Source organism: Mugil cephalus, chromosome 17, assembly GCF_022458985.1.
Source record: "Mugil cephalus isolate CIBA_MC_2020 chromosome 17, CIBA_Mcephalus_1.1, whole genome shotgun sequence".
In the NCBI taxonomy this organism is placed as follows: domain Eukaryota; kingdom Metazoa; phylum Chordata; class Actinopteri; order Mugiliformes; family Mugilidae; genus Mugil; species Mugil cephalus.
Genome location: NC_061786.1, coordinates 18,875,507 through 18,901,549, shown reverse-complemented (window position 1 = coordinate 18,901,549; position 26,043 = coordinate 18,875,507). Strand labels below are relative to the sequence as shown.

The 26,043-nt window shown below is 40.9% G+C and overlaps 3 protein-coding genes across 10 annotated transcripts in view; 1 reads left to right on the top strand and 2 right to left on the bottom strand.

The window, feature by feature from the left end:
• Nucleotides 1-11,983, bottom strand: part of nin (ninein (GSK3B interacting protein)) — a 31,930-nt gene extending 19,947 nt beyond the window's left edge. For 5 of the 7 annotated variants that reach the window (XM_047610206.1, XM_047610207.1, XM_047610211.1 and 2 more), the window contains exons 1-5: nucleotides 11,860-11,974; nucleotides 7,247-7,294; nucleotides 4,304-4,513; nucleotides 3,364-3,457; nucleotides 2,448-2,620 (exon numbers count right to left, since the gene is read on the bottom strand). In XM_047610206.1, coding sequence (XP_047466162.1) covers nucleotides 2,448-2,620; nucleotides 3,364-3,457; nucleotides 4,304-4,513; nucleotides 7,247-7,294; nucleotides 11,860-11,895 — 561 coding nt within the window. In that variant the 5' untranslated portion in view covers nucleotides 11,896-11,974. Of the gene's footprint in view, nucleotides 1-2,447; nucleotides 2,621-3,363; nucleotides 3,458-4,303; nucleotides 4,514-4,627; nucleotides 6,063-7,246; nucleotides 7,295-11,859 lie in introns of those variants that run through there. The other 2 variants (XM_047610210.1, XM_047610208.1) reach the window with 2 other exon arrangements.
• On the top strand, nucleotides 9,038-15,007 carry LOC125023158 (lysophosphatidylserine lipase ABHD12-like). Of its 2 annotated transcripts, none has more exons than XM_047610219.1 (13): nucleotides 9,038-9,157; nucleotides 10,387-10,577; nucleotides 11,884-11,986; nucleotides 12,194-12,313; nucleotides 12,507-12,537; nucleotides 12,612-12,657; nucleotides 12,842-12,971; nucleotides 13,066-13,106; nucleotides 13,749-13,828; nucleotides 14,218-14,300; nucleotides 14,395-14,473; nucleotides 14,553-14,686; nucleotides 14,784-15,007. In XM_047610219.1, the coding sequence occupies exons 2-13, from the start codon at nucleotides 10,475-10,477 to the stop codon at nucleotides 14,809-14,811; spliced, it is 978 nt and encodes a 325-aa protein (XP_047466175.1). In that variant the 5' UTR covers nucleotides 9,038-9,157; nucleotides 10,387-10,474; the 3' UTR covers nucleotides 14,812-15,007. The 2 variants fall into 2 exon arrangements, with proteins under 2 accessions (XP_047466175.1, XP_047466173.1); XM_047610217.1 differs by lacking the exon at nucleotides 9,038-9,157 and adding an exon at nucleotides 9,167-9,345.
• Nucleotides 15,008-15,135: 128 nt separating this feature from the next.
• pygl (phosphorylase, glycogen, liver) lies at nucleotides 15,136-25,996 on the bottom strand. Its single transcript, XM_047610214.1, has 20 exons — nucleotides 25,664-25,996; nucleotides 25,094-25,195; nucleotides 24,928-25,006; nucleotides 24,440-24,543; nucleotides 23,749-23,880; nucleotides 23,495-23,606; nucleotides 23,193-23,275; nucleotides 22,339-22,476; nucleotides 21,496-21,588; nucleotides 21,163-21,309; nucleotides 20,910-21,073; nucleotides 19,955-20,069; nucleotides 19,741-19,842; nucleotides 18,445-18,592; nucleotides 17,101-17,159; nucleotides 16,877-17,018; nucleotides 16,588-16,795; nucleotides 16,363-16,497; nucleotides 16,203-16,269; nucleotides 15,136-15,472 (listed from the first exon to the last, which is right to left on the bottom strand). The coding sequence occupies exons 1-20, from the start codon at nucleotides 25,904-25,906 to the stop codon at nucleotides 15,284-15,286; spliced, it is 2,562 nt and encodes an 853-aa protein (XP_047466170.1). The 5' UTR covers nucleotides 25,907-25,996; the 3' UTR covers nucleotides 15,136-15,283.
• Nucleotides 25,997-26,043: the final 47 nt, after the last annotated feature.

Here is a 26,043-nt window from a genome sequence, read left to right as displayed (position 1 = left end):
ACAACTTAATTTTGCTGCAGGAAAAAATAATCCAAAGGCAACATTAATAACACTAAATGTACTTCAAGTGTAAATTATTTGTGTCTGTGTAAATACTACACTCACATGCCGGTTCATCAGGTACACTATTGTATTTTAACTCAACAGTGCTGCACTAAATCTGCAGCATTTTTTAAAAACAACAGATGTTGTACCATCACCTATTTCTATTAAGGGTGGGTATTGGCAAGGACTTCACAATACGATACGTATCGCGATACTTGAGCCACGATACGATACATTATTGCGATACTATGATATTGCGATATTCTACATCGTTCACTGATGAATCTTTGGTTGATTATAGACATTCTTCATATATATTTTATTTATTTATTTTCTTCAAATACACATTAACATGAAAACATATTTTAGTAAAGAGATAGCTTGATAATGAATGCAAAATAATAAGGATAATGTATATTTATAAATAGGCTGAGTTTAATATAGAACACACATATATAGGGGTCCTTGCCCTAAAAGACATTGAAGAAAATTAATAAGTGATTTACTTTTGTGGCTCTTGACCAACTTTCCACAAAGTTTTTTTTTTTTTTTTTTTTGCTTGTTGAGAAATATCAGAGCAGGGTTTAGCCGGCTGCGTGTCTCTGCGCTCCTACCCAGTCCCAACAGAGTGGCCACCTATTGTTTAGGAAGCCGAGAGTGAGGGAATGAAGAGCAGATGGGATGCTGCAAGTGGCGTTTTGATACATCGAGCGTAGGAATCCCAAGCGGGAGGGGGGTGGTGGAGCTCATTGTTCCTCTGTCAAAGTCCGACACCCTCCTCCTCCGCCCAGGAGGAGCCCCCTGACCCAGGACCCATCTGCTGGTCCCCAGGCCGGACATTGTAGCATTGTTGCAAACTAGATTAGTCAACACCAAGACACACTTCGGTTCAGCGTCTCGAGCGGCGTTTGTCTTGGCATCTGGGGTGGAGCTGCAGACAATAACTGAGAATATTGACACATCCATCCGCGCTCCGAGCTGGACTGACCGGCATTATTCTGCTTTTGGTGAATGGATGCATGTTTTTTTGCAGCACATTCATACTAGAGGCAAGACTCAAGGTTCTGCATCAGTCTCAAATGAAAACTCTCACTAAATAATGCACCAAACCATTATCTTTACTATGTTGTAACCTTTCTTTACCCAGGCTGCATATAGATTAGTTGATTAACTGCTTAACTGATTAATAGACATTTAATTTGGGTAATTATTTTTGATGAGAGAGACTGACAAAGCAAATAATCGAGACAAATATATGCAGATTAATAAAGTGATGAATTAAGGATGGCTTAAAGGACAGGGTTGATACTTGAATAATACATTATTTTTCATTAAATTATTAATTACACCTGCTGTGCTTTTTCTATAACGACGAACGGCTGCAGTGATTGAGACCAAAGCGGCATCTGAAATTCTTTTTTATGTTTTTATTTTTTTAACTGTATGATGTGCAGCACATTCACCCTCTACCATCATATTCTATTTTTATGCACATTATATATAATATATACACTTCCAACCCTTTTCATAGACTGCTTCGCCCCCTCCCCTCAGGACAGAGGCTGTGCAGCATCAGGTCCAGAACAAACAGACTTGTTTTTCAGACTCTTTCATTCTTTGACTCTCGATGAAGTGCATTAATACTCGTACTTTAACCTGCGGCTTCACCTCAGCGCTCAAGTTTTGTTCCGTTTCACGTACCTCGCATTTCGGAAGGAATGAGGAATAAAAACCTTGAAATCTTTTTTCTGAAAAGAAGAAGTACAGTCCTTGGTGTGTACATTACTTCCTAAAAAAATCACCCAGACTCGAATCAATCGTATTTAACAGATGTGAAACTAACTTCCTGTAATTCACACACAAAGTAGTGATAAAATGCTAAATGTTTGAAATCTCAATTTGCGCCGTCTATCGTGTCTAAATTTCTATTGCAGGTGGATGGATGCTCAAAACAGTTCATTAAGTAACTGTCCATGTCAGCAAAGAGAGCAGGATTATCCAAGAAAAGGATCTAGAAACTGTGCATGGCCCTAACTGACTTAAAAAAAAACTTTCCCACAGAAACATTCAAATGACAACACTGTGTCCCTGCCTACACAAACACTGCGGTCACCCGTTAATAACCCAAGGCTTGTTAAACAGTAATTACGCTCCCAGTGTTATTTACAGAACGTACAGAGTTGTTATTCAATTAATAGCGCCTTGCGAACCCTGCGCTGCAGTATCTATATTACATTTCAGGATCTGCCGTGCATGAAGGTAAGCTGATTAGCTAAGAATAACGCCTCGGCGCTGGCTCGCGGCTGCACAGAACCAGTACATGCAAGGACAGGAGGCGATAAGGACGGCATCCGAGCGTCTGGAGGTTTCAGGATGACAGTGGAAAAACTCATCAGCCTTACCTCACGCTTCCTGGGAACAGCTGAGTCATAGGCGTCCTCCAAATCCTCCTCATCAGCTGGGTTTACGCTCGCCACCTCGGCCAAGTCCGAAATAGGCTCGATGAACTCTGGCGTGGAGCGGCGGCCGTAACGTTTGCTGCCCTTCACAAACTTTGGTTGGATCTCAGGAGACCCTGAGGGAATAAGACGACGCGGAACCATTAAAAAATAAATAAATAAATAAGTTTTATACAACACTCAGAAGTGGGTCGTCATAATAGAGAGAACACGATGCTTGTGACTAATATTTGCACAGGCCTTGGGCAGCTACTCCTCTAAAAGTACAGCCACAAACACTGAGCTCCAGTAACAGTCAACAGTGTCTCAGGTTCAGAGAAATTCACAGGAACTATCGGCGTTCAATTTATGCTTTGGTAACGCGGACGAATAAACACCGACAGTGGAGTGTTTAGTCTGATAAGGACCTGTCTTTATGATGCATAAAGTTGTCACCAAGAGTCTGTTACAACAAGTCCACAGTCAATTCACAGAAAAAGAAGGATGATGACATTTAAAATAAATAAAACACTCATTGTGTCATCGCTGAGCCATGACGGTAGTCCAAGCATGATGGTGCAAACAGTTCAACTGTCAACTAATCGGCTTTGGCCCCGTGCTTTCGTCTCTGTACGTGGAATAAGAGCTGAATCAGCATGAGGGCTGGTTCACTTGTTCGGCTCACACGGTCACCTTCTACGCCTGGACGGCTCGGCGAAAACAGACGGATGCTCTCCTTTAAGGTTTAACAACAAACCTGACGCTCACACAGATTACACATCAAGTTATAACTTCCACTCACATCCACTGTGGCCTTTTTTTAATATATATACATTTTTTTATTTCTTCTCAACATGTGGCGCTTAGTTCAGACTTTTACCTGGTTTCGTTGAAGTTTCCTGTTCCGCTTGAGGCGGCTCGACGCTTGCCGACAAAACGAGAATAAGTGCGTTCTTGAACTGCTCAAAGTGAACCTGCAACGACAAATTGAAAAGATATTTCACATTTAATCTGCGTTGAACCGAAGACTCCCGGCGCAGACGAATGCAGACGATGCTTAACATGCGAGGCGAAGAACAAACATGAACATTCCTCAGACTGGGTGTAATTCCCCGTGTGCCGGGTGGAGACTGGGTGTCCCTGGACGTCTGGGTGGAGGAGGCTTTGAGCAAAGAGGTCACACTTCACGAATCAACAGCTGCTAACCCTGATTATGGAGATTTTCTTTGTGCTTCCGAGGCCGACGGCTGGCGGCTTCAGGTTGTGAGGGGGGAGTTTTTTTTTTTTTTCTTTTTGACTTTATTGTTGGGTGCCCATGGCCAGGCAATCAGCTCGAAGGCCCCTCTGCTAACATTTACCCCCGCCCACATGCGCCCGCACACACGAGACAATCGCCACCCGTCTGTCCACACGCTTACATACAAACAAAACTTGACGTAAAAGTGTGGAGGTAAGCAGTTTGGGCGCATCACTCAAAATGCTGGAGATCCACATGGCGTACGAGGTGAAAGTCCAGTTTCCTTTATCTTCACATGGAGGACCCTCAAAAAACCGGCTGTGTGAATGTTGATTAGTTTGCTTGGTCGTCTTGACGACAGACACCTGGGATGGCTGATAGGAGGGCTGATAGGAGGGGTGGGGGGGGCATTTTCTCCTCAACAAGACAGCGAACAAAGCGCAGAAAAGACACAAGGACCTGGGAGCTGAAGTGGCTCCATACAGGCCAATTCAAAAAAAGATCTAAGCGCAGGAAAGCAAAAAGCCCACAACTCGTATGTGCATCAGAAGTGGAGCATAATTATTTCTGAGAATAAACCTACCCTGAGGGTGAGGGGGTCCTGGTCCTGCAGCAGTGCGTGGAGAAGCGCTGGCGTGGCATCGTCCAGGTGGAGGGACCGGCAGAGTTCAGACAGCTCCTCCGGGCACAGGGAGCCGCAGCCGCCGGTGTCAAAACTGTTAAAAACTTCCTTCAGCCGCTCCTCGTAGTCCTGCTCTTGGCCGTCACCCATCCCACAGGACAGCACCCGGCCCTGAACGAGAAGGGAGCCCAGTTTCGTCAAGCGCTCCATTACTTTTCAGCTCAAAGCACAAGAGACAAGGTTAGAGGCGAGGTGCGTTCACACTGACCCTCGCAAGATACTCACAAAGAAAGTGGGAGCATCTATCTGGACAGCCTGCGTCGCTAAAAGCGCCTTCATCTGAGAGTGTTGCTCAGCGACTGAGCCTCCAACGCGCTGCTACAGCGTCACTTGTGGTGGAGGCTTTGGTTAATCCAATTACCACTAATAGACAATCAGACAAATTGATAAGACACGGCCGCGTCTGAGGCCGACCACAATCCTCTCTTATGGCTTTCAGCTGGAAAACGTCTTGATTAATTCAATTTGAGGCGCAAACCAAGGAGGAATTTAACCTCATACGTTGATATATTAAGATTTTGGCAGAATTAGAGACAGAATTGTGCAAAAAAAAAAAGAAAAAAGTTAATATCAAGTTTCAAAGACAAAATGAGAGAAAAGGCAGTAAGTTTTCGGACTGAATTCTATTCAGACCAACACCGTGGCTCTGAACCAAGTAGCCAGGGACTAATTGACGACCGGAGATCTGTGCCAATATTTACCAGCATCATTATCAAGCTTTTGTTCTTGCAATTGGGCTGCATTGTTTCTGTAATTGAAACACAATAAAAGCAACTGGACAGGGACCAATACTCCAATAACCACAGTGTGTTCAGTTAAGAACAAGAATGAAATAACGGTAAATTACGTTTCTATCTGGAGGCTGTATTTATTTATATATTTTAAGGTACACGGGGATGAGAGGTTGCCGTAGGCCCGAAAAGAAAAGATGGAGGCTCACTAACTTAAGCAATGACATAACTGAACGGACGTAATCGTGCAGATCATCCACCTGGAGGTTAAGGCAGGGAAACGGCAGTTAACATAAATAGAAACGGCACCGGAGAACCGAGGAGCATACATGTAACTTTAAGTCTGCCCCAGATATACACTCGTTTTCCAGCTCATTCGGTACACTAAGGGAAACAAATCATTCTAATAAATCAGTCCTCGTGAAGGTTTATGATATTTAGAAGTGGTTTAAAATAACCGAGAGAGCCGTCGTCTACACAAGAAGCACATATAAGATCCTCCAGCTGCTCTCAACAAGCCCTCAACCAGGTGTCCCCCTGCACTGCAGACTCGGGGAACCCATTCACCACACACCAGACAATGGGCCGTCCACAAAAGCCAAATCGCCACTCAGCATCTGCACGTTTGAGCACCGAATGAAATGCAGGACAATAGCGGTTCTGCAGAAAACTGCAAACAATCGTATGCACGACAAATTCAGCCTTTCTCTGCACACTTTGCTCAACTTACGACTCAAGTTTAAGGTTTCTGCAAACAACTTCTGAGCCTATTACCCCCGCAGTCCTCTCTCTTTCAGCTCGCTAACGCGGGCGGCCGTGGGTTGACAGCTGCTGCTGCAGCGGCCAAAGAATCGCACCGAGCCAGGTCACACGAACAAGGTTAATCCTCACACCGTCCCACCGACACACACTCTTAATGGTTTTAATTGTCACGAGCAGATGTCAGTCAGAAAAGTTAAAAACTCCTCTTCTCGCAACATCAGCTTGACTTACCCCTACATGTTTATACAGACATTTAAACGACTCACAAAATAAAGATGTTTTACTAAATGTTCAGTCTGTAAAGGTTATAAAATGCTCAGATGAATGTTTTGCAACTACAGAATAAATTATGTTTGCTAAATAGTTTGCATTAGTCTGTGATTTCTTTATAGCCCAACTCTTTATATGCTTTTCTTGGAATAAACTTCTCGCATGTTAATTAATCCAACTAATATCAGCGACAGACATGCAATTTTATGGGAACACACTGCAGAAAAAAGCTAGTTCAGGTAAAATGTAAATAACCCATTGGTTGCTAAACGCAGTTAAATTTAAACACTTTTTACAGATCTAGATGGATGAAACTGGAAGTTAAGGAATGATTGCAAAAAAGAAAAAACTCTCAACAGCTCATTTTCAAGCTGTTGCAGTAATGTTTGGTTTTTGTGGTAAATTAACTCTCAACAAGTCACAAGCTTTTAAAGATTTCTACACCAACACTGATTTTAGAGTCAAACATTTGTCGGAAAGACCCCCATGACTTTAAATAAGTATTTTGTACAGTGTTATGGAAAAGCGCTGCCAATAAAATGTAAAAGAAACCATTAGTGGATGAATTAAATTCAATTTGCTCAACTTCTAAAGATGTAGATGAATGAAAATGGAGTCAAAAGAGTTATTGTAATAAAACCTTAACCTCAAAAGCTCATTTTAATGTCAGTCAGTTGCTCTGGTGTCATATATCCACTAGAAAACTGATGCATCTGGTGGAAAGTTGGGTTTTTGTTATTAATAAACTCTCAAAGTCACAGGCTTTTTAATATTAAAGAAAAAAAGAAAAGGAGGGAAAAGCTGCAGGATTAATTAATTTGAGCGCAGCAGTAACATTAAGCACAGTTCTTTTTTTTTTTATTTACTCAGTTTAAAGGTAATTTAATAGCCTCAGAGAAGCGTGGATTAATTGTTCCAGCTCCACATTTATAGGGAAATGATGGGCTATGCTAACCGGGCTAATTTATTAACAGGCACGTTGGGTGGAAACTAACACCAACTTTCACCCTAATAAGATAAAACACCCGGCAAACAGTTAGTGGAGACTTTAATGTTGTTAGTTTAAAAAAAGAAAACTCACCCAAGTCTCCAAACTTTGCAGAGAGTCGGCTCCTTCTCCAACCGGGACCTGGTGATAGGAAGCAGCTCTGAAACTAACTTTAAACTACAACATTTCTTTAGTCCTCGCGCGTAAATTATCCTCCTCCAGGTTTATGACGACAAGCAGCTAATTTGACTTAAAATGCGGGTTAATTGCTGGGATAAATCACGGAGGAAGCTGCTCTCGGGGGTTTGGTGTCTTGTCCTTTGTGCCTTATCATCTTCCTCTGGGCTTGTAGCGGATTTTGAAAAGCGCTTGTTGGAGGAAGGGGCGGTGACCGAGGACCGGAGACGGAGACAGTCCCCGGCCGGCCCCCTGTGGACCAAACCAGAACTACATAAACCCACCAATCACATCCGTCTTCTTGACACAATGTTGCAATTGTGTATTTTTCTAGAAATGTTTCAGCATATTTCTGTGGGCCTTTTTTTTTTTTTTTTTCTCGACCTTAGTTGGAATTCAGATGCGCCCATCGCGGAATCAAACGAACCCTTTGTTTATTATGCACAAAAAAACTACAAATATGAGTTATGTAAGTCAAAGTTAAATATGTATGTTTATGTAGTTCAGGAATGTATAAAAGGAATTAAATACACAATATTAATAATGATCAAACAATATGAAATAAAAATGTCTATGAATAAGAAGTCAACTTTATTGTCAATCGTGCAACACATCCACAGGATTCAGATTTCTTTCCTTAAAGGCCTGTGGTTCAGCAACTTAAACATCAAATGTGAGATTATTAAACAAAAGAAGATGCAGTTTGGCTCTTTGGTTCAGGTGCAATAAAAAATAGAAACTATGGCAGCATGAAGTTTAAAAAACGACAGCAGCTATTATGAGATACAAGTCTCCCACACCCATGATATCCTCTATACACAAGGTTTTGAATAGAAATCCACCAGCCTATGATAGGCTACTGAGTAAAAGCAAATGGGAGACAGACGTGGGTTGTAATTGTGAAGATGCAGACTGGCAAAACACATCGGAAAGATCCCAAACTGTGTTGATCTCCACTAAACATAGACGTGCTTAAGGTAAATAAACATAAAAAAAATAGTATTTAGCTTGGTTCTGGATTTGATTTGATGTTTTGGGAAGCAGTCCTTTATACAGAAATGGAACATTTACGATTAGTTCTTTGTCATTTCTTCATGCATTTGCAGTAATACATTAAATAGTTAGTTAAAAAAGCAACAACAAGAGAAGAGAAATAAGAAATAAGAAAGAATTGCAATATATTCTCATTAGGTTTCATTAACTGATCAGTACCTTACTGGATTTTACAAATATGCTTTTGTATTTCCTCCCTTAATAAAGGGAAACAGAAAGTGACATGGATGATGGAGGCATCTCTGGTTATGTTTATGTTAGCAACAATAGATTAACTGGTTTGTCAGGGCAATCCAACACATCCAACATATGGGATGAATAATTTTTTTGTTTTGTTTATTTTGACTGAAACGTTCTAAAGTGAAGACATAGCCATGATTTTGGTCCTAAAGCGTAATATTTTTTTGGAAGACATTGTATTTGACTATATATTCACTCAACAATTTAATATATTCATTCTTCTTCAGGAGTACGAGATGTTAAACTTATGGGATAAAAAAACAACGAGTTAAAAGAAATGCACTTTCAGTTTCCTGAATCCGTACAATCCGTACAGTTGACAGTCCATATCTGCTGTTTCCAAGATGTTGTAAAACACCAAGATGTTCATCTTTCTGCATATCGATGGCCTCATTCCTTGTTTGTGTGTGGAGGGGAAGGCGGACGCACGGAGTGAATGCTCTTGTTGCAACTACAATATCTTTGATCAATGCGGAAGTTCTTTTAACAAACCACAACAAACTGGATAGAAAGCTGAATCCACGGGACCGTGAGGTGATTACAGGCTTTAAATAGCGGACTGTAGCTCGGTGTCACTCGTCCCCAGACATGATCTGATGAATAAATCCTGTCTGTTCATCGCACCGCGTTAAAACCGTGTCCTGTCAGTCGTGACGCCTGCGCACCGACTAAACGAACTAGTTCGCTAGCCTGCTAACATAATACCACCCATCTGGTGTCAGGTTGAACGCTCTCAACTTTTCTTCTTATTTTAAGAGTCATTTTATTATTAATATCAGATGACAGTTTGTTTACTTTGTTAATGAAAAGATAAAGCTTTAGCAGTGGGAGGACAGATAGAAGAAAATTAAATAAAACATTGTCAGCTATGATTTATATATATATATATATATATATATATATATATTTCTAATCCATAATAAGTCCAGAGAGTGTGGATCATTTACTGCAGTACTGAATAACTGGTCCTGAAAGAATTTATGCTATTGCTACCAACTTGGTTTAAAGCTATTATCCAAATCTTACTCTTCCAAATATCTTGAGATCCACATAATTAGATCTTAAAAATAAAATTTTTTTTGGCTACAACCATGGTAATGTATTATAAAACTATATTTGACAGAGTTTTTAAAGTGTTGGACCATTGTCGACCGTCTGTGAACCTAATTTTGAGGGTTGTCCACTTGTGTCATCAGGATTCAGTATAGACTAATAGCAGCACTGTGGAAAGATGGCTACCATACAACTGTAAACCCTTTAAACATTTGATCCCTACAGTAGATCAGCAACATTGCACAACTTGTCGCAATGCAGTGACATGTTCCTTTTTTTAGCTGGGGCCTCCACAAAGTTGCATACCGGTTGATAATTAGACCTTGGTTAAGTCAAGAAACATTTCTGAGTTAGGTAAGAAGGAAGAAAAGATAATTATTTAAAGAACTTCGATACCTACGATTCCTTGCAGTGCAGCCTTAGCTGGTTTGTTCAGTTGTGTTGCTTTATAGGGGAAGTAAAGGCGTCAAAGCTGTTGCTTCCCATCTAAGTTGTTTTGACATTTAAAGCTGTTAAGCAGCGTTTATAGACAGACGTTAGGTTGACTTCATTATGCTCGTCTTTCACTCGTTTGCCTGACACAATTTCCCCCTTTATCACACGTCTAATTCACTATCAAATATGAATCAGCGTGATTGGTCTCAGTTGAACGTTGAACTCCTGTCTCTGTGTTTCACAATCCTCATGTTGTCTGTTGGCTTTTCCCTCAGATCGAAGGAGACGCACACAAGGGGATTAAAAAAAAAAAAAAGAAACACGCTGCAGAAAGGCCGTGCTGCTGAAAACATTTAGAGTGAAATGAAGAGAGCTGTGTCCTTCCTGATAAGTGCCTACGTCTCAGTTCCTGTCCTTCTCTACCTGTTCCCCTGGATACTGGGCCATGCCATATTTGCTCATTTAGGTGAGTAATGTGTTTCCATTCAAAGTCCAGCCGTTATATATACTAGAGCCACATAGATCTACTGCAGTATGATTTAAACGTTTGCTTCAACAACATAGTGCCATGGTGATCAAAATGATCATGTACTGTCTTTATATGGTTGAAATCAATAATATGACAACAGTTAAATGATTAAAAAATGTCCTACAGATTAATTCTACAGCCTCTTGAAATATGACATGATGAGTCACATTGATTTAAGAAGATATGTTACGATATGATATGACCTGGTACATGAGAACAGTACAGTGCAAATATGTGTTGATGCAATATAATGCAACGCAACAAACCAATGAGGTATGGTGAAATATGACAAAATGTGAAGCGAAATAACTAAAAGATGCATTACAGTAAAACCAAAGATTATGGTACAGTGTGAAAGTAAATGATATGAGATAATATGCACGATATGAAGTGATATGATACAATTCTGTACGAAATAATATGTTATGACACAATATAAAACTATGCGATGCGATGAAATACAATCCTTACAATACAAGTGAACCTGGGTCAAGTGAACCAGTCAACAGACTATAATTTCTACAGTTAAGTGAGAAAATTCACTTGAAGCTTGCAGTAATGTTAATATATATATATATATATATATATATACAATAACGATATGATACGATAAGATATGATACAATACGATATGAAACGATATGATATGAAATGAAACGATACGATATGATATGTAACAATATGATATGAAATGATACAATATGATACGATACTATATGATATGTAACAATATAATATGATACGATACGATATAAAATGATATGATATGATATGTAACAATATGATATGAAATGATATGATACCATACGATACAATATGAAATGATACAATATGATACGATACTATATGATACAATACGATATAAAACGATACGATATGAAATGAAACAATACAATATGAAACGATACGATACGATATAAAACGATACGATATGAAATGAAACAATACAATATGAAACAATACAATATGAAACGATACGATACGATACAATATGATATGAAATTATTTGAAATGAAACAAAACGTTAAGATATGAAATTAAACAAATTATACGAGACAATATGGAACAATATGAAATGTAAAGTGACAGGATATGATTATGCACTGCAGTGGACTGTGTATGACATGTCACACATCCTCAGTACGGTACTGTAGAGTAACATTATGATACAATGCAGCAAAATATCACATAATACAAATAAATGCGTAAACACACTGACCTTGTGCCGTCTCATCCGCTGCAGTGCGGTTTCCATTCTTTGTGGATCTGGGCCGACCCGAAGACCTGCTCAACCACACGCGCAACTTCTACCTCAACACAGAGGAGGGCGTCTCAGTGGGAGTGTGGTAGGTCATTTCTGGGCTCCTGCTGTGCCCATTTAAGTGCATCACTGCTTGAAAATGCCTCATGCATATTCGTAACGTACAGCAGAGTAAATAAGGCCATGCGTTATTATTTAGGAGGCCCCACTCCGACACCTACTGTAGACTACACCTTATAACGGGGGTGCGGTTGTTTGTGTTGTTCACTCTTTATCACGTCTCCCACTCTAGGCACACGCTGCCCGCCAGCCAATGGGAGCAGGCCGCCGGGAAAAGCCCTGAGTGGCACCAGGAGACTCTGGGAGATGGAAGTCCTGTTATTATCTATCTCCATGGGAACGCAGGGAGCAGGTGGGATGAGAGCAGCAGGATAGAGATCCTTCAATTGATCCCAGCAGAGTGTAGTGGGTATTACATGACTGCTCAGGCCCCCCTGGTTTTATGCACAGGAACAATGCACGCGAGGGGGTTTGTGGGTCAGAATAAATAAGTCTGAAAGCCACTTATTTATTTGTTATTCATCGCTCTCCTTTCATTTCTGCAGGGCTTTGAATCACAGAGTGCAACTGGTGAAGGTAGGTGAGGGTTTTTAGGATTGGTGAATGATTTCCAGCTTGTAAATAAATAATATTTTTTTTGTGTGTTTTAGATGTTAAGTGCTACAGGATACCATGTCCTGTCTTTAGACTACAGAGGTAAGATGATTATTGTTGCTCGTCAGTATGTTTTTAGTATGATTTTATTGGGAGTTTGACGCCAGATATAAAGTTCTGGCCCAAAGAAAAACATTAGAGCTGAATGATTAATCGTCCCCTCGGAAAGTTTTGTGTAACTGCCTAATTTTAAGGTTGTAATGTCTTTGTTTTGTCTGTTAATGAGGTTATGGAGATTCCACCGGGGAGCCCAGTGAAGCTGGACTGACCAGCGACGCCCTCTACCTGCACGACTGGGTAAAGAAACAAACCAGGGGAAGCCTCGTCTGTCTGTGGGGACACTCGCTGGGAACTGGGTCAGCTTATCTCTTTATACGTCAATGACACAAATAGAAAAAAAAACACTAAAAGACAAAAAATATATGTTTAATGTTTAATCTTATTTGGCAGGGTGGCTACCAATGCTGCTGTTAGAATACAGGAGGAGCAAGGTGAGTTTAGGTTTGTTAATTATTAATGTTGTGTGGGCATGTGCTGACATCTCTTCCCCTCCCTTTTCTTATTTGGTGATGGAGTACGGTGACAGAACAGACCTTATTTGTTGGAGATAACATACAGAAAGATACACAACACACAAAAAAAAAACTTTGTCCTGAAGGGAAAGAAAAACTGCTAATTCAGTCGGTAACAGCTGCAGATCTGTGAGGACGAGATGAAAACCCTCGGGCTTTATGGATAAGACACTTGAGAGAGTTTTTAAATTAATAAATTAATGAATTTTTTAAAAAAAACTTGTGAAAAAGAAATTTAAATTAACTATAAATAGACAATGATGTTACTGAACCTATTCTGTCTGATGCATCACAATGACGCACAATAATGCTGCATCCTTTGCAGTCACACTAGTGTAAGTCAGCCTCTTCTCCCAATGTCTGCAGCCTTTGATTTTTTTTTAATAACATATAAACCCTGGTAAAAACCTCCAGAATGGAATTTATTATTAGATTCGTAACAAAAGTCTAACTCTTGCAAACGAGCCTAGAATCCAGCGTCTAGTTACAATAAATAAACACACCAGTATCTATGTAAAGTCATTTTGATGAATTTTGTCACTTTCTCCTCTTGGCTATCAGGGTCGGCTGTCGACGCTATAATTCTTCAATCTCCGTACACAAGAATCGGCGAGGTCGTGGCCCAGCATCCGCTCGCTAAGGTGAGGCCGCTGTTGTCCGTCTGCAGCCCCTCGGGTTGTTTACCGAGCCGCCAGAAAACAAAACACAGCTGTGTTCATATCCTCCAAAAGAACGAGAACGCAGTGTACGAAGACTTTAAGACATGGAGACGTCAGTGCCGCCGTGAGAAACGGTTTAATTAGAGGCTAGTTGAGGTTATAAAGAATCTAAACGTATTCTCTGTTTAATTTCTACAGATTTGTTATATGAGTATAAAGTATATTAAAGAAATAGGTAATTATATAAAGGTGAACCTCCTCGGACACATTCATCACCATTCACCATTCGTGTTCTGCCCATATTTATTAAAATCCACAGGATATTGCTGCATAGTTTTGCAAATGTCTTCCATTCCCTTTTCTCTTCCCAGCTGTACATGTTCCTTCCTGGATTTGAGAGCTTGCTGTGGAACGTAGTGGAGAGGAACGACATCTTATTTGCTAACGATATAAAGTAAGCGCGCTACAAAAAAAAAAAAAAGTCTTATTCTCATCTTATGAAAAAAAAATAATTAACATATTTGTTTTTGAATCTAACATTTGCAAAGCTTGAAGAAACTGACCAGCCCGCTTCTCATCCTGCATTCAGAGGACGACAACATCGTCCCGTATGACATGGGTGTAAAGGTACAGCACGCAACTCTTCCATCTCCAATTTCCTGCAGGATGTTGCTGCCTCCTCGCTGAAATACTTTGTCGTCTCCAGCTGTACCAGATTTCACGCCAGACCCAGAAAGAATTCAACACAGATGCTCGGGTTGAAATGATCTCCTACGACGCGAGTCTCGGATTCTCCCACAACAAGATTTACTTGGATCCCAATTTAACCGACGTGGTCAGGTAAAGTTAAAGCTGGATAAATGTAAAGACGTATGTTTGTCCAGTGTTTTTCTTTCTATAAACCAAAATAATTGCTTTGTCTATTTTTTTTTTGCAGTAAGTTTCTACAAAACTTGACACGGTAGAAGATGTCCCTCCTCTCTACGATGTCTTTGTTGCTTTGTACATTTTGTGAAATAATATCTTCTGAAAATGGAAATAAAACCACTTCAACGTATATATTACACTTTTTAATGTCAACATTATGAAGAACAACTGTTGTACACAAATGAATTGAGTTTGTATCTTTCCTTTAACCAAATAAACTGATACAGATCTTAATACGTTTTACGAAATCCATTTGTCTCTCACCATAGAAAGTCACAGGAATGTAATAAAAAAAGATTTAGCTCAGGAATGTTAAATATGACCATTTGTTTTTTGTGAATGGCGCTAAAAAAAAACTGTAACAGTGCTTTGACTCAGGTGGCAAAATACAAACAGGTGCAGATGTGCATTTTCTAAATTCATCCTGAACTTTAAATTGCTCAGAACTTGAAAGGGGGAAAGAAAATAAAAATATGTTGTAAACATAAAATGGAAGCCGGTTGGTCGGCCTCACATTTTCTTCAGCGCTCTGGCCGTCTCCTCGATGGCCTCCCTGGGCTCGTTGGGTGGCGGGATCTTCAGGTCGGTCGGCTCGACGCCCCACACTTCGGTGGCGTACTCTGCGATGGTTCTGTCGCTGGAGAACTTCCCTGTCGCCGCGATGTTCTTGATCACCATCTTCGTCCACTCCTTTGGGTTCTTAACGAGTAAAGATATCACACGTTTACTTTTGCGTTCCCGCTTTTGTAGGTTTATCTTCTTTGATGTAATGTTCTTGAGGCAAATATTTCATTATTCTTTGTTATATTTATTACAAAATGTATATTTTTTTATTAGTTCTATTCTTTATGTTTCATTGGCAGTATTAAAAAGAAAAGGGTTCCTATTTAACTATTATATACAGAACTTAAATCTATTAGTATAAAAACTAAGCATCAAAAAAGCGACGTCCTCATATGTGGACACTGGGATTATTTCATTATTTATATTATAAGAAAGTCACCAAGGTAGGACAAAATATAAAACTGTTAATACCTGAACATGGCTGTGCAGAGACAGAATCGCAAACAATGAAGTCCCAACGTCCTCAAACGTGTACTTGCTAATTAGCAAAGTTGTAGCCCGTTGCTGTTGATAGCCCTTAGCTACCACTAGATGTCACTAATGAGGACAACGGGTTTAAATGAAGCAGAATAAGCTGCAATAAAACCTAAAAATTATTGTCCTCATATGAGGACGCAGGGTCTCAGGAGGTTAATATTATATATGTTGTGTTTACAGTATTACTACTTTACTGCTTTTAATCCTTTATTTTATGTTGGATCCTGATGATAGATGAAAAACAAAGGCCTTGAAGTTCATGGTTAGTGAAAAAAGGAAGGAAAGCTAAGAAGATGTAGCACAAAAGGAGAAGAGAAAAGACTGTTACCTGATAGAGCTTGCTGACTTTCTCTTGGGACTTCATGTACTCTTCAAAGTCTGCAAACACTTTGAAACTAAAGAGAGAACACAATGAGAGAGAGGCATAAATAATAAAAGAAAATAAAACCATAGAAATCAGTAAGTTGGACCATAAAGCTCAGGCTCACCGGTCGTGTTTGAAGAGCATGTTGGTGACGTCTTTGAACATGTCTGGATTCTTGGGGCTGAAGAATCCGCTCGTGATCTGATCCATGACTTGTTTCAGCTCGGGGAGCTTTGTGTAGTATGACATGGCGTCGTATCTAAAAAGGAACAACAAACAAGTAGATTTAACAACTTAAAAATTATCTACAATAGATAATTAAACATTTATGATTGAGCCCTCTTTTTACCCTTTTTTGTCCATCTCAGCTACGTCCTCCACCCTCATGCCGAAGATAAAGAGGTTCTCCTCTCCGGCCTCCTCGGCCATCTCCACGTTGGCTCCGTCCATGGTGCCGATGGTGAGGGCTCCGTTCAGCATGAACTTCATGTTGCCTGTTCCTGAAGCCTCTGTACCAGCTGTGGAGATCTGCTCTGACAAATCTGTGGCAGGTATCACTGACGAAAAGAAGAGAAAATACTTTAAGAATCCCTCTCGTTTTAAGGTTTTTGTTTGTTTTTTTTAGGAATAAACTGTACCTTTCTCTGCTAGAGACACTCTGTAGTTCTCCAGGTAAATGACCTTCAGCTTGTCTCCCACCACAGGGTCGTTATTCACCACGTCAGCCACTGAGGTGATGAGCTTGATGATCATCTTTGCCATGTGGTAGCCTGGCGCAGCCTGCAGAGGGCGACATTGCATGACTCACTGCCCAAACCAAAACATTACCCACCCTCCTTATTTGCTGTGGTGGAGCTGGTACCTTTCCACCGATGATCACTGTTCGCGGTACAAAAGGTGCCTTAGGGTCCTTTCTGATGCCTTGAGAAGAAATAACAACAATATGAGAGATTCAATTAAAAAAAAACAAAAAAACATCAAGTCTCTGTATTGGCTAAATACAAACACTTCCCTGCAAATCACTATAAACAAGCTTCAAATAAACGTTTAAACACTTAAGTTTTATGGTTTAAATGATAATATATGGTTTTACCTGCATCGAGTTGTTCTATTTATCTAATCTATCTACACAAGAGATACTATTGAATACTATTGAAACTTAGCATCTTGTAGTGACAGCGAGCAAATTGCTTTAACCGTATGATTTGATTTGATGTGTATGTTGAAAGATTTAGCTTTGTCTGCAGTGAGTAAGCATAGCTTAGCAACAATAGCAGAAACGGTGAAAAGCAGCTAGTTAGCCACGGAAAATGTGCTTCCTTGTGGGGAGAATAAACTGAATATGAAGATGCAGCTAGCTGTCAGTTAGCTTAACTTCAAATGGAACTTGTGATTATAACATATGAAGTCGTAAACAACTCATGAACTCGAATCTTATCAAATATTTCCACTGACGGGGCAAGAGACTGATATCAGGGAGTAGAAGCTAACCTAGCTAGTAACAAAATCAAGCTCATATTGATAATAAACTCCCAACATGTCATTTTTATGCTGTAGCGGTTGAACAAAGTCAGCTCGACTGGTCTTCCAAATGCCAATCAGATAATTTAGGCTGGTTTTATGAAGTAGTTACGCCACACGAGGACATGCTAGCTTTCTCGTTCCTACTCTCGATGCTCAGCTAAGCTAACTAACTACTGGCTGTAGCTTCAAATTCGTAATGCAACCTTCAAATGGTGTCATGATTAACGCGATCATGCCGAAAACGATAAAAATAAATCCGAATGAACAGCGCCCTCTTGTGGTATTCACGAGTTGTGCACTCGACAACATGTCGAAACTTAAAAAAAGTTACATTTGAAGGCAACAATTCTACTCATCTACCTCTGGGTACAATATGAAGCTGTTAATTTGTGAATTACCCTGGACGGTGATTGTGGATATTATGCATATATTCATATATGGTTTGTGCAGGGAAAGTCTATTGTTCATAAAACCACCGTCTTGTTTATCACAGCCTCATGGAAAATTCCCACAGCTGACTTAAATACTCTTCACTGCATTCTTCATGTTTGTTTTAACTTGTTTGATGACACAGCTCGGTGGAGAATTTCCACATCAGGACATGTCAGATTGTGTCATGTAACGTATCTCTCAGAGAATCAGACCCACAACGAGCCATGAAACGTTGTGTGTTAAGACGTACGGTTGTACATGGCGATGATGTGCAGACAGTTGAGGAGCTGACGCTTGTACTCGTGGATTCTCTTCACGTGAACGTCAAACATGGAGGCCGGGTTGATTTTCACCCTGTACTCTTTCTCCAGGTAGTGGGCGAATTTCACCTTGTTGTCCTGTGAGAAAAACAGAAATATGTGACTCGTAGACAAAGGAGTCATTGAGGTGAAATTTGCTGAATCATTAATGAAGTCCTGTCTGGGCTTGTGGTGAGTGTAAAGCTGCAAAATGTAATTTTGAAATGCCCAACACGATCAGAGAGACATGTGTGCCTGCTATGACATGCAGGAATAATAATGATGAAAAGACAGTGAACACATGGACTAATACCAGATGAAGTTTCGAAACAGCTGTGCTGGAACAAAACAGAGTCAAACCATGTGGTTGGCACGGATCATTTAGTTTTATAACCTTATGGAAAGTTTTGTTACTTGAATCGTTCCGCTTGAAGAAGAATTTTAATATTGTTTATTATACTGTACATGTGTTGAGTTTAGTTTAGATTATTTTATTTCCTGGTTTTAACTGCATTTTTAATGGATTTTTTTAAAATTGTGCTTTGTGTTTTTTTACCTGTTTTAATTATTTGTATTATCATATGCAGGTTTCTAAAACTACCACATTTTTAAGTCTTTTTTTTTTCTTCTTTGTGTTTTAAAATGTTATTTAACCTCCTGAGAACCGAGCTCTTATTTTTATATGCATTTTTAATTTCTCCAAGTTATTTGGGATCTAAGACGTATAAAAACTAAGCATCATCTTTGAAAAGGTAGTTTTTGAAAAAAACAAAAAAAAAACAATGTCCTCATATGTGGACACTGGGATTATTTAATTATTTATATTATAATAAAGTCACACTAATGTGAGAAAAAATAAGAAACTATTTATTTTAATAATTGAACATGGCTGTGAAAAGATAGAACTGAAGTCCCAGCGTCCTCAAACGTGTACACCGACTAGTGTATTTACTCTTTGCTACCATTAGATGGCAGACTAAAGCGTCCAATAATGAGGACAACGGGTTTCAATGAAGCAGAATAAGCTGCGATAAAACCTAAAGCTTAATGTCCCCATATGAGGACGCAGGGTCTCAGGAGGTTAAATGAAGCCATGAGAAGTTTAAAGTTGAACAATTCAATTATTTTGCGGTATTAGAAGCCAAAAAGTTGAGAAACTGCCTATTTAATCTTGCAATTACAATTATGGCTCTGAGGTAAATTCACAATATTTTACCCTGAAATGTGCACAACCCTGTGAACTCTACCTGTTTGACTTTAGAGACGTCCCGGATGAAGGCGGCGTCGTCAACAAAGTCCTTCAGCTTCTCCAGCTGGCTGAGGTCCTTCACGTAATACTCCCCGATGACCTGAAAGACACGTTTGCCAACTCTCGGTCAGACGGCAGATGGAGAATATATCTCTAAATATTTAGGCGTCTTAAACACTTTGCTGTCTCTTGATTTTCATATTCAAACAGACCTCGGCGATGAGCTCAGCCAGTCCGGGGTTGCAGAGGAGCAGCCAGCGTCTGGGAGTGATGCCATTGGTTTTGTTCTGAAACTTCTCTGGTTCTATGTCGCTGAAATTACGAAATCTGTCAGAAGAAAATGAGAGTTAAATGTCTGAGAGGAAAGGAGTTTTTTTTTGTTTCATTTAACAACTTCCACATTCTTGATTTTCAGATGAATAAAATTGCAAAAGAATGTTTCATGCTAACCTTATAAGATGCTAAACTAAGATGAGGACATTTAAAATTAAAATTAAAATTCCACTCAGCCATTGGTTCACTTATTTCCTTTAGAATATTTTTTCTTACTGTTGCACCGGTTTGTTGAAATACATGCTAAAGGTTTACTTAGCCATGCTAGCTATGGGTCAGATAAACCTAAGTTCTTGACAAATCTCTAATTAATTGCAGTGAGATTTACTACAAATATTCAATTCATATTCATATTCTCTAACTCTCAAATTCTCTAATTAGCACACGCTAACATGCTAAACTATGATGACGAACTAAGAATCTGCACGTTAGCATCAATGTCGGTTGGTTGTTTCGAGGTTCTTAACAATTTGCAGTGGAATTTACTGCAAATAATCAACGTTCAAGTGATAAGTACAAACATATCTGGTGGTAATTAAAGGTATAAATTAGCAAATGCTAACATACTTTCGTGTATTTGCATCTCTCTTTTTTATTTTTTTTGCCTTCGAGTGTTTCATCATACATTATTGATGGGAATGTGCAACACAGGTGATGATTCAATCCTGTGGTAACATATGAGGACATACCCGTGTCTCTGGGCTTCGGTTTTCAAACTTTTCCTGTTTTTGTAATTTGTTGTAATAACTTAAATGCACAGTTTTTGTGCTTAGATTAGCAGCTTGGTCTTTTTTTTGTTGTTGGTTTGGTTGCCTACGCATGTTGGAGGCTTACACTTCAGTCTTGATGATTTTGGAGTGTATCTCTGCAACTCCGTTGACAGCGTGAGATCCCACGATGCACAGATGCGCCATGTTCACCCTCTTGCATCCGTCCTCTTCGATCAGAGACATCTTCCTCAGCTTTTCCATGTCCTTTGGAAAGAGGGCCGCGATCCTCTGCAGAAGCGATGGCAAAAGATTATTTTCACGCATGTGCTGTATTTGCACATAATTGCACGGTTAGAAAAAGACAACGGTTCACGTACATCGAGGTGGGCCTGGTTGATCTGGTATATGATCTGCAGGTGTCTGGGCAGGAGATTCTCCAGGAGCTCCACAGGCCAGCGCTCCAGAGCCTCTGGGAGGACCGTGTGATTTGTGTAGGCAAAGGTCCTCCTGGTGAGGTCCCAGGCCTGCAGAGGAGGAAGGAGTCAGGTTTGTTGTGACACCGAGTTGTTATCTGATCCCTTCTTCCCTTCACCAACAAACAGCCTCTTCCTGATTTTACTTCCTGGCAGACAACCTTCCAACGTGACGCAACACTGGAGCATTTGTTTCATTTGTCATGAGTCTGAGTTTGTCTGGAGCTCATTTCTCACCGTGTCCCAGTCGAGTTTCTCAATGTCCACAAAGATCCTCATCAGCTCGGGGATGGCCATGGCGGGGTGGGTGTCGTTCAGCTGAATGGCGACCTGGAAAACGAGAGAACTTGAAGTGACACATTGGCCGTTTGTTGCTAGAAAACATTTTTTTTTAACCATTAGCTTAATTTTAAATCAAATCAAACCAACTTTATTTATATAGCATCTTTCATACAAATGGATTGCAATCCAAGGTGCTTTACACATCGAATTTTAGTCTTTTCTTTGCATTTTGAAAGAAATTGCTGTGACAAAAAGCTTCTGAAGATGTTTAAATCTGAAATATCTTCAACTTAAAGACACAAGTTGCTGAATATATTTGCACAAAATCTTCATCCACAGTGTCTGAAACACTAATGTTGCTCTAATGCGTTTAATTTTTAGGCCAAATTACGCTTTGCTGCATTTAATGTGCATCATTTACGCATTCACACATGCTGCCATGCAAGGAAACTTCAGGTTCATGGTCTCTGCATAGGACAATGTGGAGGGGTATCAAACTGCCATCTCTATAAAACCCGCTCTACGTATTGAACCGCAACTGCCCGATGCATACGATGTGCATGATTAGCATCTCCTCTGCAACTCTCACTTATTGGATCTCTGAAAGCGATCTAAGCTTATGCAAGTTGTGGGCTCTTTAAATGAGGAAGGCCGACTGGTTTAGTTTGCTGCCAAACAGGTTTGTGTAGAAATAGCAAAAAGAGAAAAAAAAAAAAGCAGAAAAAGAGTGTTGTTGCAAATCAAAGTTACAAAATAACTGAAACTCTCGTTACTTTGGATTTTGCATTCACCATGTACCTTGTCGGGGAAGGCCTCGAAGGAGGTGCGAGCTGGGCTGCCCTTCTTCGTAGTCTTGAAGCGGCGGATGATGTCTTGGAGTGTGGCCGCCACGACGAAATACTCCTGCTTCAGACGAAGCTCTTTCCCTTCGAAGAACTGCAACACGGGAACACAGGACACAGGATGGGAAAACACACTCTCATCTATCTAGCAGCGCGTTGTGCACAGCGGTGTCTATTGTATGCGCTAATCCAGGAGTCCTCAACGTTTTTCAGGCCAAGGATATTAAGTAGAGACCCCCCTTAAACTTGGCCTAGCGCTGTTTATAAATATACATTATTGTCATCATTTTGCATTCAATATTAAGCTACTCAAATAACACACAGGTTCAAATACTATTTTAAATGTTATTTTATATATATGAAATAAAAAGAAATAAAATAAAGCGATGCATTTTGACACTGTTAGCTTCTCTTCTGCTAATATTGTAGCGACTGAATGGGCTCTCAGCCAATGGCGTGGAACCTGACAGAGTCAGCGTGTAGCATGTGGCCTCGTGATTGGCTCAGCAGCGATAGGGGCGGGGCCTACTGTGTACAGGAGACTTAGATTGACAGGTCTAATGCGGCGCTCTGTCTGAAAGTGAAAGATAACATCTTCTGCCTCCATTTATCCCTTTATTAAAATATGGTGGATTCATATGAATGTATATTTAAAGAAATTTAAATATGTGAGAGAAAATAAATATATATATATATATAAAAATGTCCAATCAACCAAAGATTTTGCGACTCCCCTGCAGTACTTCTGCGCACCCCCTAGGGGTCGCAGATCCCCTGTTGTAGACCTATGCGGCTAAACACTGAACTTACGTTGTCATTCGGGTAGAGCACGCGGGAGATGTTCTCCGCCAGGTTCCTGTCCAGAACGGCCTGGATGTAATCTCCGACGTTAACTGCACACAGACAACAACATTCACTGTAAAGCTTGTAAAGCTGGAGAATAAAAAACAGTTGAGGAAGTAGCTGTGGCATCTGGTTGCATGCCACCATTGTTGCAGCAGTTTCCTTCACTCTATTGCAAAGTAGAAAGGAAATGATGAGACTGTGTTGCAAAGTGTTTATATATATATATATATATATATACGAGAACTGTAATGGCCTCGAGCACTCACAGTCTCTGAGGTTAAAGTCGTTGGGGGCACGGGCGGACCACAGCCTCATGGTGTTCACGGTGTTGTTCATGTAGCCGGGGATGGGGGTGTCGTAGGGCATTGCCAGAACCACCTGCACGGAGGAAGATGGAAAGAGTTCAAGAAGACACAGCAGTTGTTGCTACTTTCCTTCAGCTGCCCTGTTGACTTTTTTTACTAAAGTCTCCAGAATCAGAGCAGCTCATCCCACCTGGACGATAATCCAGTGTCAGTACCTGAGTGTCGACCCATTTGGAGCCGTCTTTCGTCTCCTCCACCCGTCCGTAGAAGTGAACCGGCAGCATGTACTCAGGGCGAGCTTTCTCCCAGGGGTTCCCGTGCCTCAGCCAGTCGTCCGCCTCCTCCACCTAGGCGAATAGGTCAGAACAGGTGCACAGATAAGTTATCCAGGACAAAAAAAAAAAAAAAAAAAAAGCAAGCTATTGAGTAAGACCCTTGAACCAAGCCTTATCTGGTCTCTTTACTCTAAAGCTGCAGGTTAAGGAAGAGGAGTTTTGTGTTTTTACGCTAGCAGCAGGGAGTAGACGCACAGGTTCATCCACCCCTCTGTTTCCAGTTCAGTGTTCAGAGGTGCATGTTTGTACTGCAAACAGGCAGCAGAAAGCAAAAGGGCAAAGGCCTTCAGTTTTAGGATCTGTTATCGCAAGTTTTATTTTCTTCTTCTTTTTTATCCAAAAAAAAACAACCAGCCTCCACCGGGAGCTGAAGGAGTCTGGCCCTGAACATGTGAACATGTTAATGATTAGCCCCGTACGTATTCTGACCTAATTCATCTCTTCTTTGGCCCCGTCGGTCGAGTTCAAGGAGAGAGTCCTGATTTTTTAAAGTAAAAGATAAGGGGGAGGTCTAGGGAGTGACGTTGTGACTGAATTTATTTATTTTTTTAAATAAAAAAGCTTCAGGTACCTGCCAGCCATCTCTTATCTTCTGGTTAAAGATCCCATACTCGTATCGGATGCCATAGCCGTACGCTGCGAGGCCCAACGTGGCCATCGAGTCCAGGAAACATGCTGCATGCAGGGAAAAAAAACAAACAGATTTAAATCTTAAATGTAAACTCCATAGTGCTGAATTGAGAAATGCTTTGCGTCACTGGCGTAGCTGCTGATTTGCTCATTTCCAGAGTCTGTTGCGACATCTCTGCCGGTGCGAGTTGCTTCATTTGTTCAACAGGCACACGAAGATATTTGATGGAAATCTGCCAAAACCGTATCGTATTGTTCTAACGCGGCGTTCGCATGCAGAATGACCCACATGTCTGTGTCTCCGTGGTCGGTTTAAAAACAGAATGTTGCCATTTTTTTCCCATAATTTCCTCCGTCTGTATCTCAGAGGAGTGGGTGTACCATGAAACATTTCCTCCCTTTCTCTGAGCTCCTGCAGACCTCGCTTACCTGCCAGTCTGCCCAGGCCTCCGTTGCCCAGCCCCGCGTCCTCCTCCATCTCCTCCAGCTCCTCCATGTCCAGGCCGAGCTGCAGCAGAGAGAACGTGAGAATGTGAGTAAGCGTGTCGGACGCGTTCGACCGAAGCCCGAAGCCTCTGTGGAACCAACGTCTGACCTGATAGATGGCTTCGTCGCAGGCGTTCTGCAGCCCCAGGTTGATCATGGTGTTCTGGAGCGTCCTGCCCATGTAGAACTCCAGAGACAGGTAGTACACCCTCTGGACGAGTGACACAAACAATCAGTAACTCTTATGATTTTGCGCTTTCTTAAAAATAAAATGCTTTCAATCAAGTGCAGCTGAGTTTGGTATCTGATTGTGACATAAAGGTGCAGAAAGGGCAGAGCAGAGAATGAATGAAACCGGAGCAAAACATGATGTCACAACGTCATAAAAATACAGAAGCTCTTTGTATTTTTGCAACAGCGAACTACTTCCTATTAAACAAGTGGATAAACGTGCAAAAGATTTTCCTTTTAAGAGCAAACAAGGTCTTTTCTTTCGGAGCGTGCAGGCGGGGAAATGATTTGAACCACTTTCACGTGTCATTCTTTCTGCATAATCTTGCATGAACACAGTTTAGATTCACACGATTGTGCAGGGAAACGCGTTTAGAGTTTATTTAGTGGGTGTGAGCAGACATGTAGCTTCATGCTGAAACCTCAGATTCTTTTTCTCTTTTTTTACCTTCGGGTCTGCTTCATGGTAGAACTGCTGCGTTCTGATCCACCTCCCCACCAGGTGGTCCCTCACGGTGTGGGCCAGGGCGAAGTAGTAGTCCCTGGGCGTCGCAATGTTCCTGTCCTTCACCAGGGTGAAGTGCAGGTGACGGTTGAAGCCCTTCTTCAGCTCCGCGACGTTCTCCACTCCCACGATCCCCCTGATGCTGATCTGCTTGCGCTTCTCCTGGTCGGTGAGAGGTGTCGCCATGCTGGAGCAGGGAGCTGGGTTCGTCCTGGGTTTCGGTCTGTGTGTGTGTGTGTGTTCACGTCCTGGCTTTGGAAGTGGAGCAGAAAGGTAGCACGGAGGCAGTTTTCACGAAGCTGTCTCCTCCCTCGGCTGCGTTT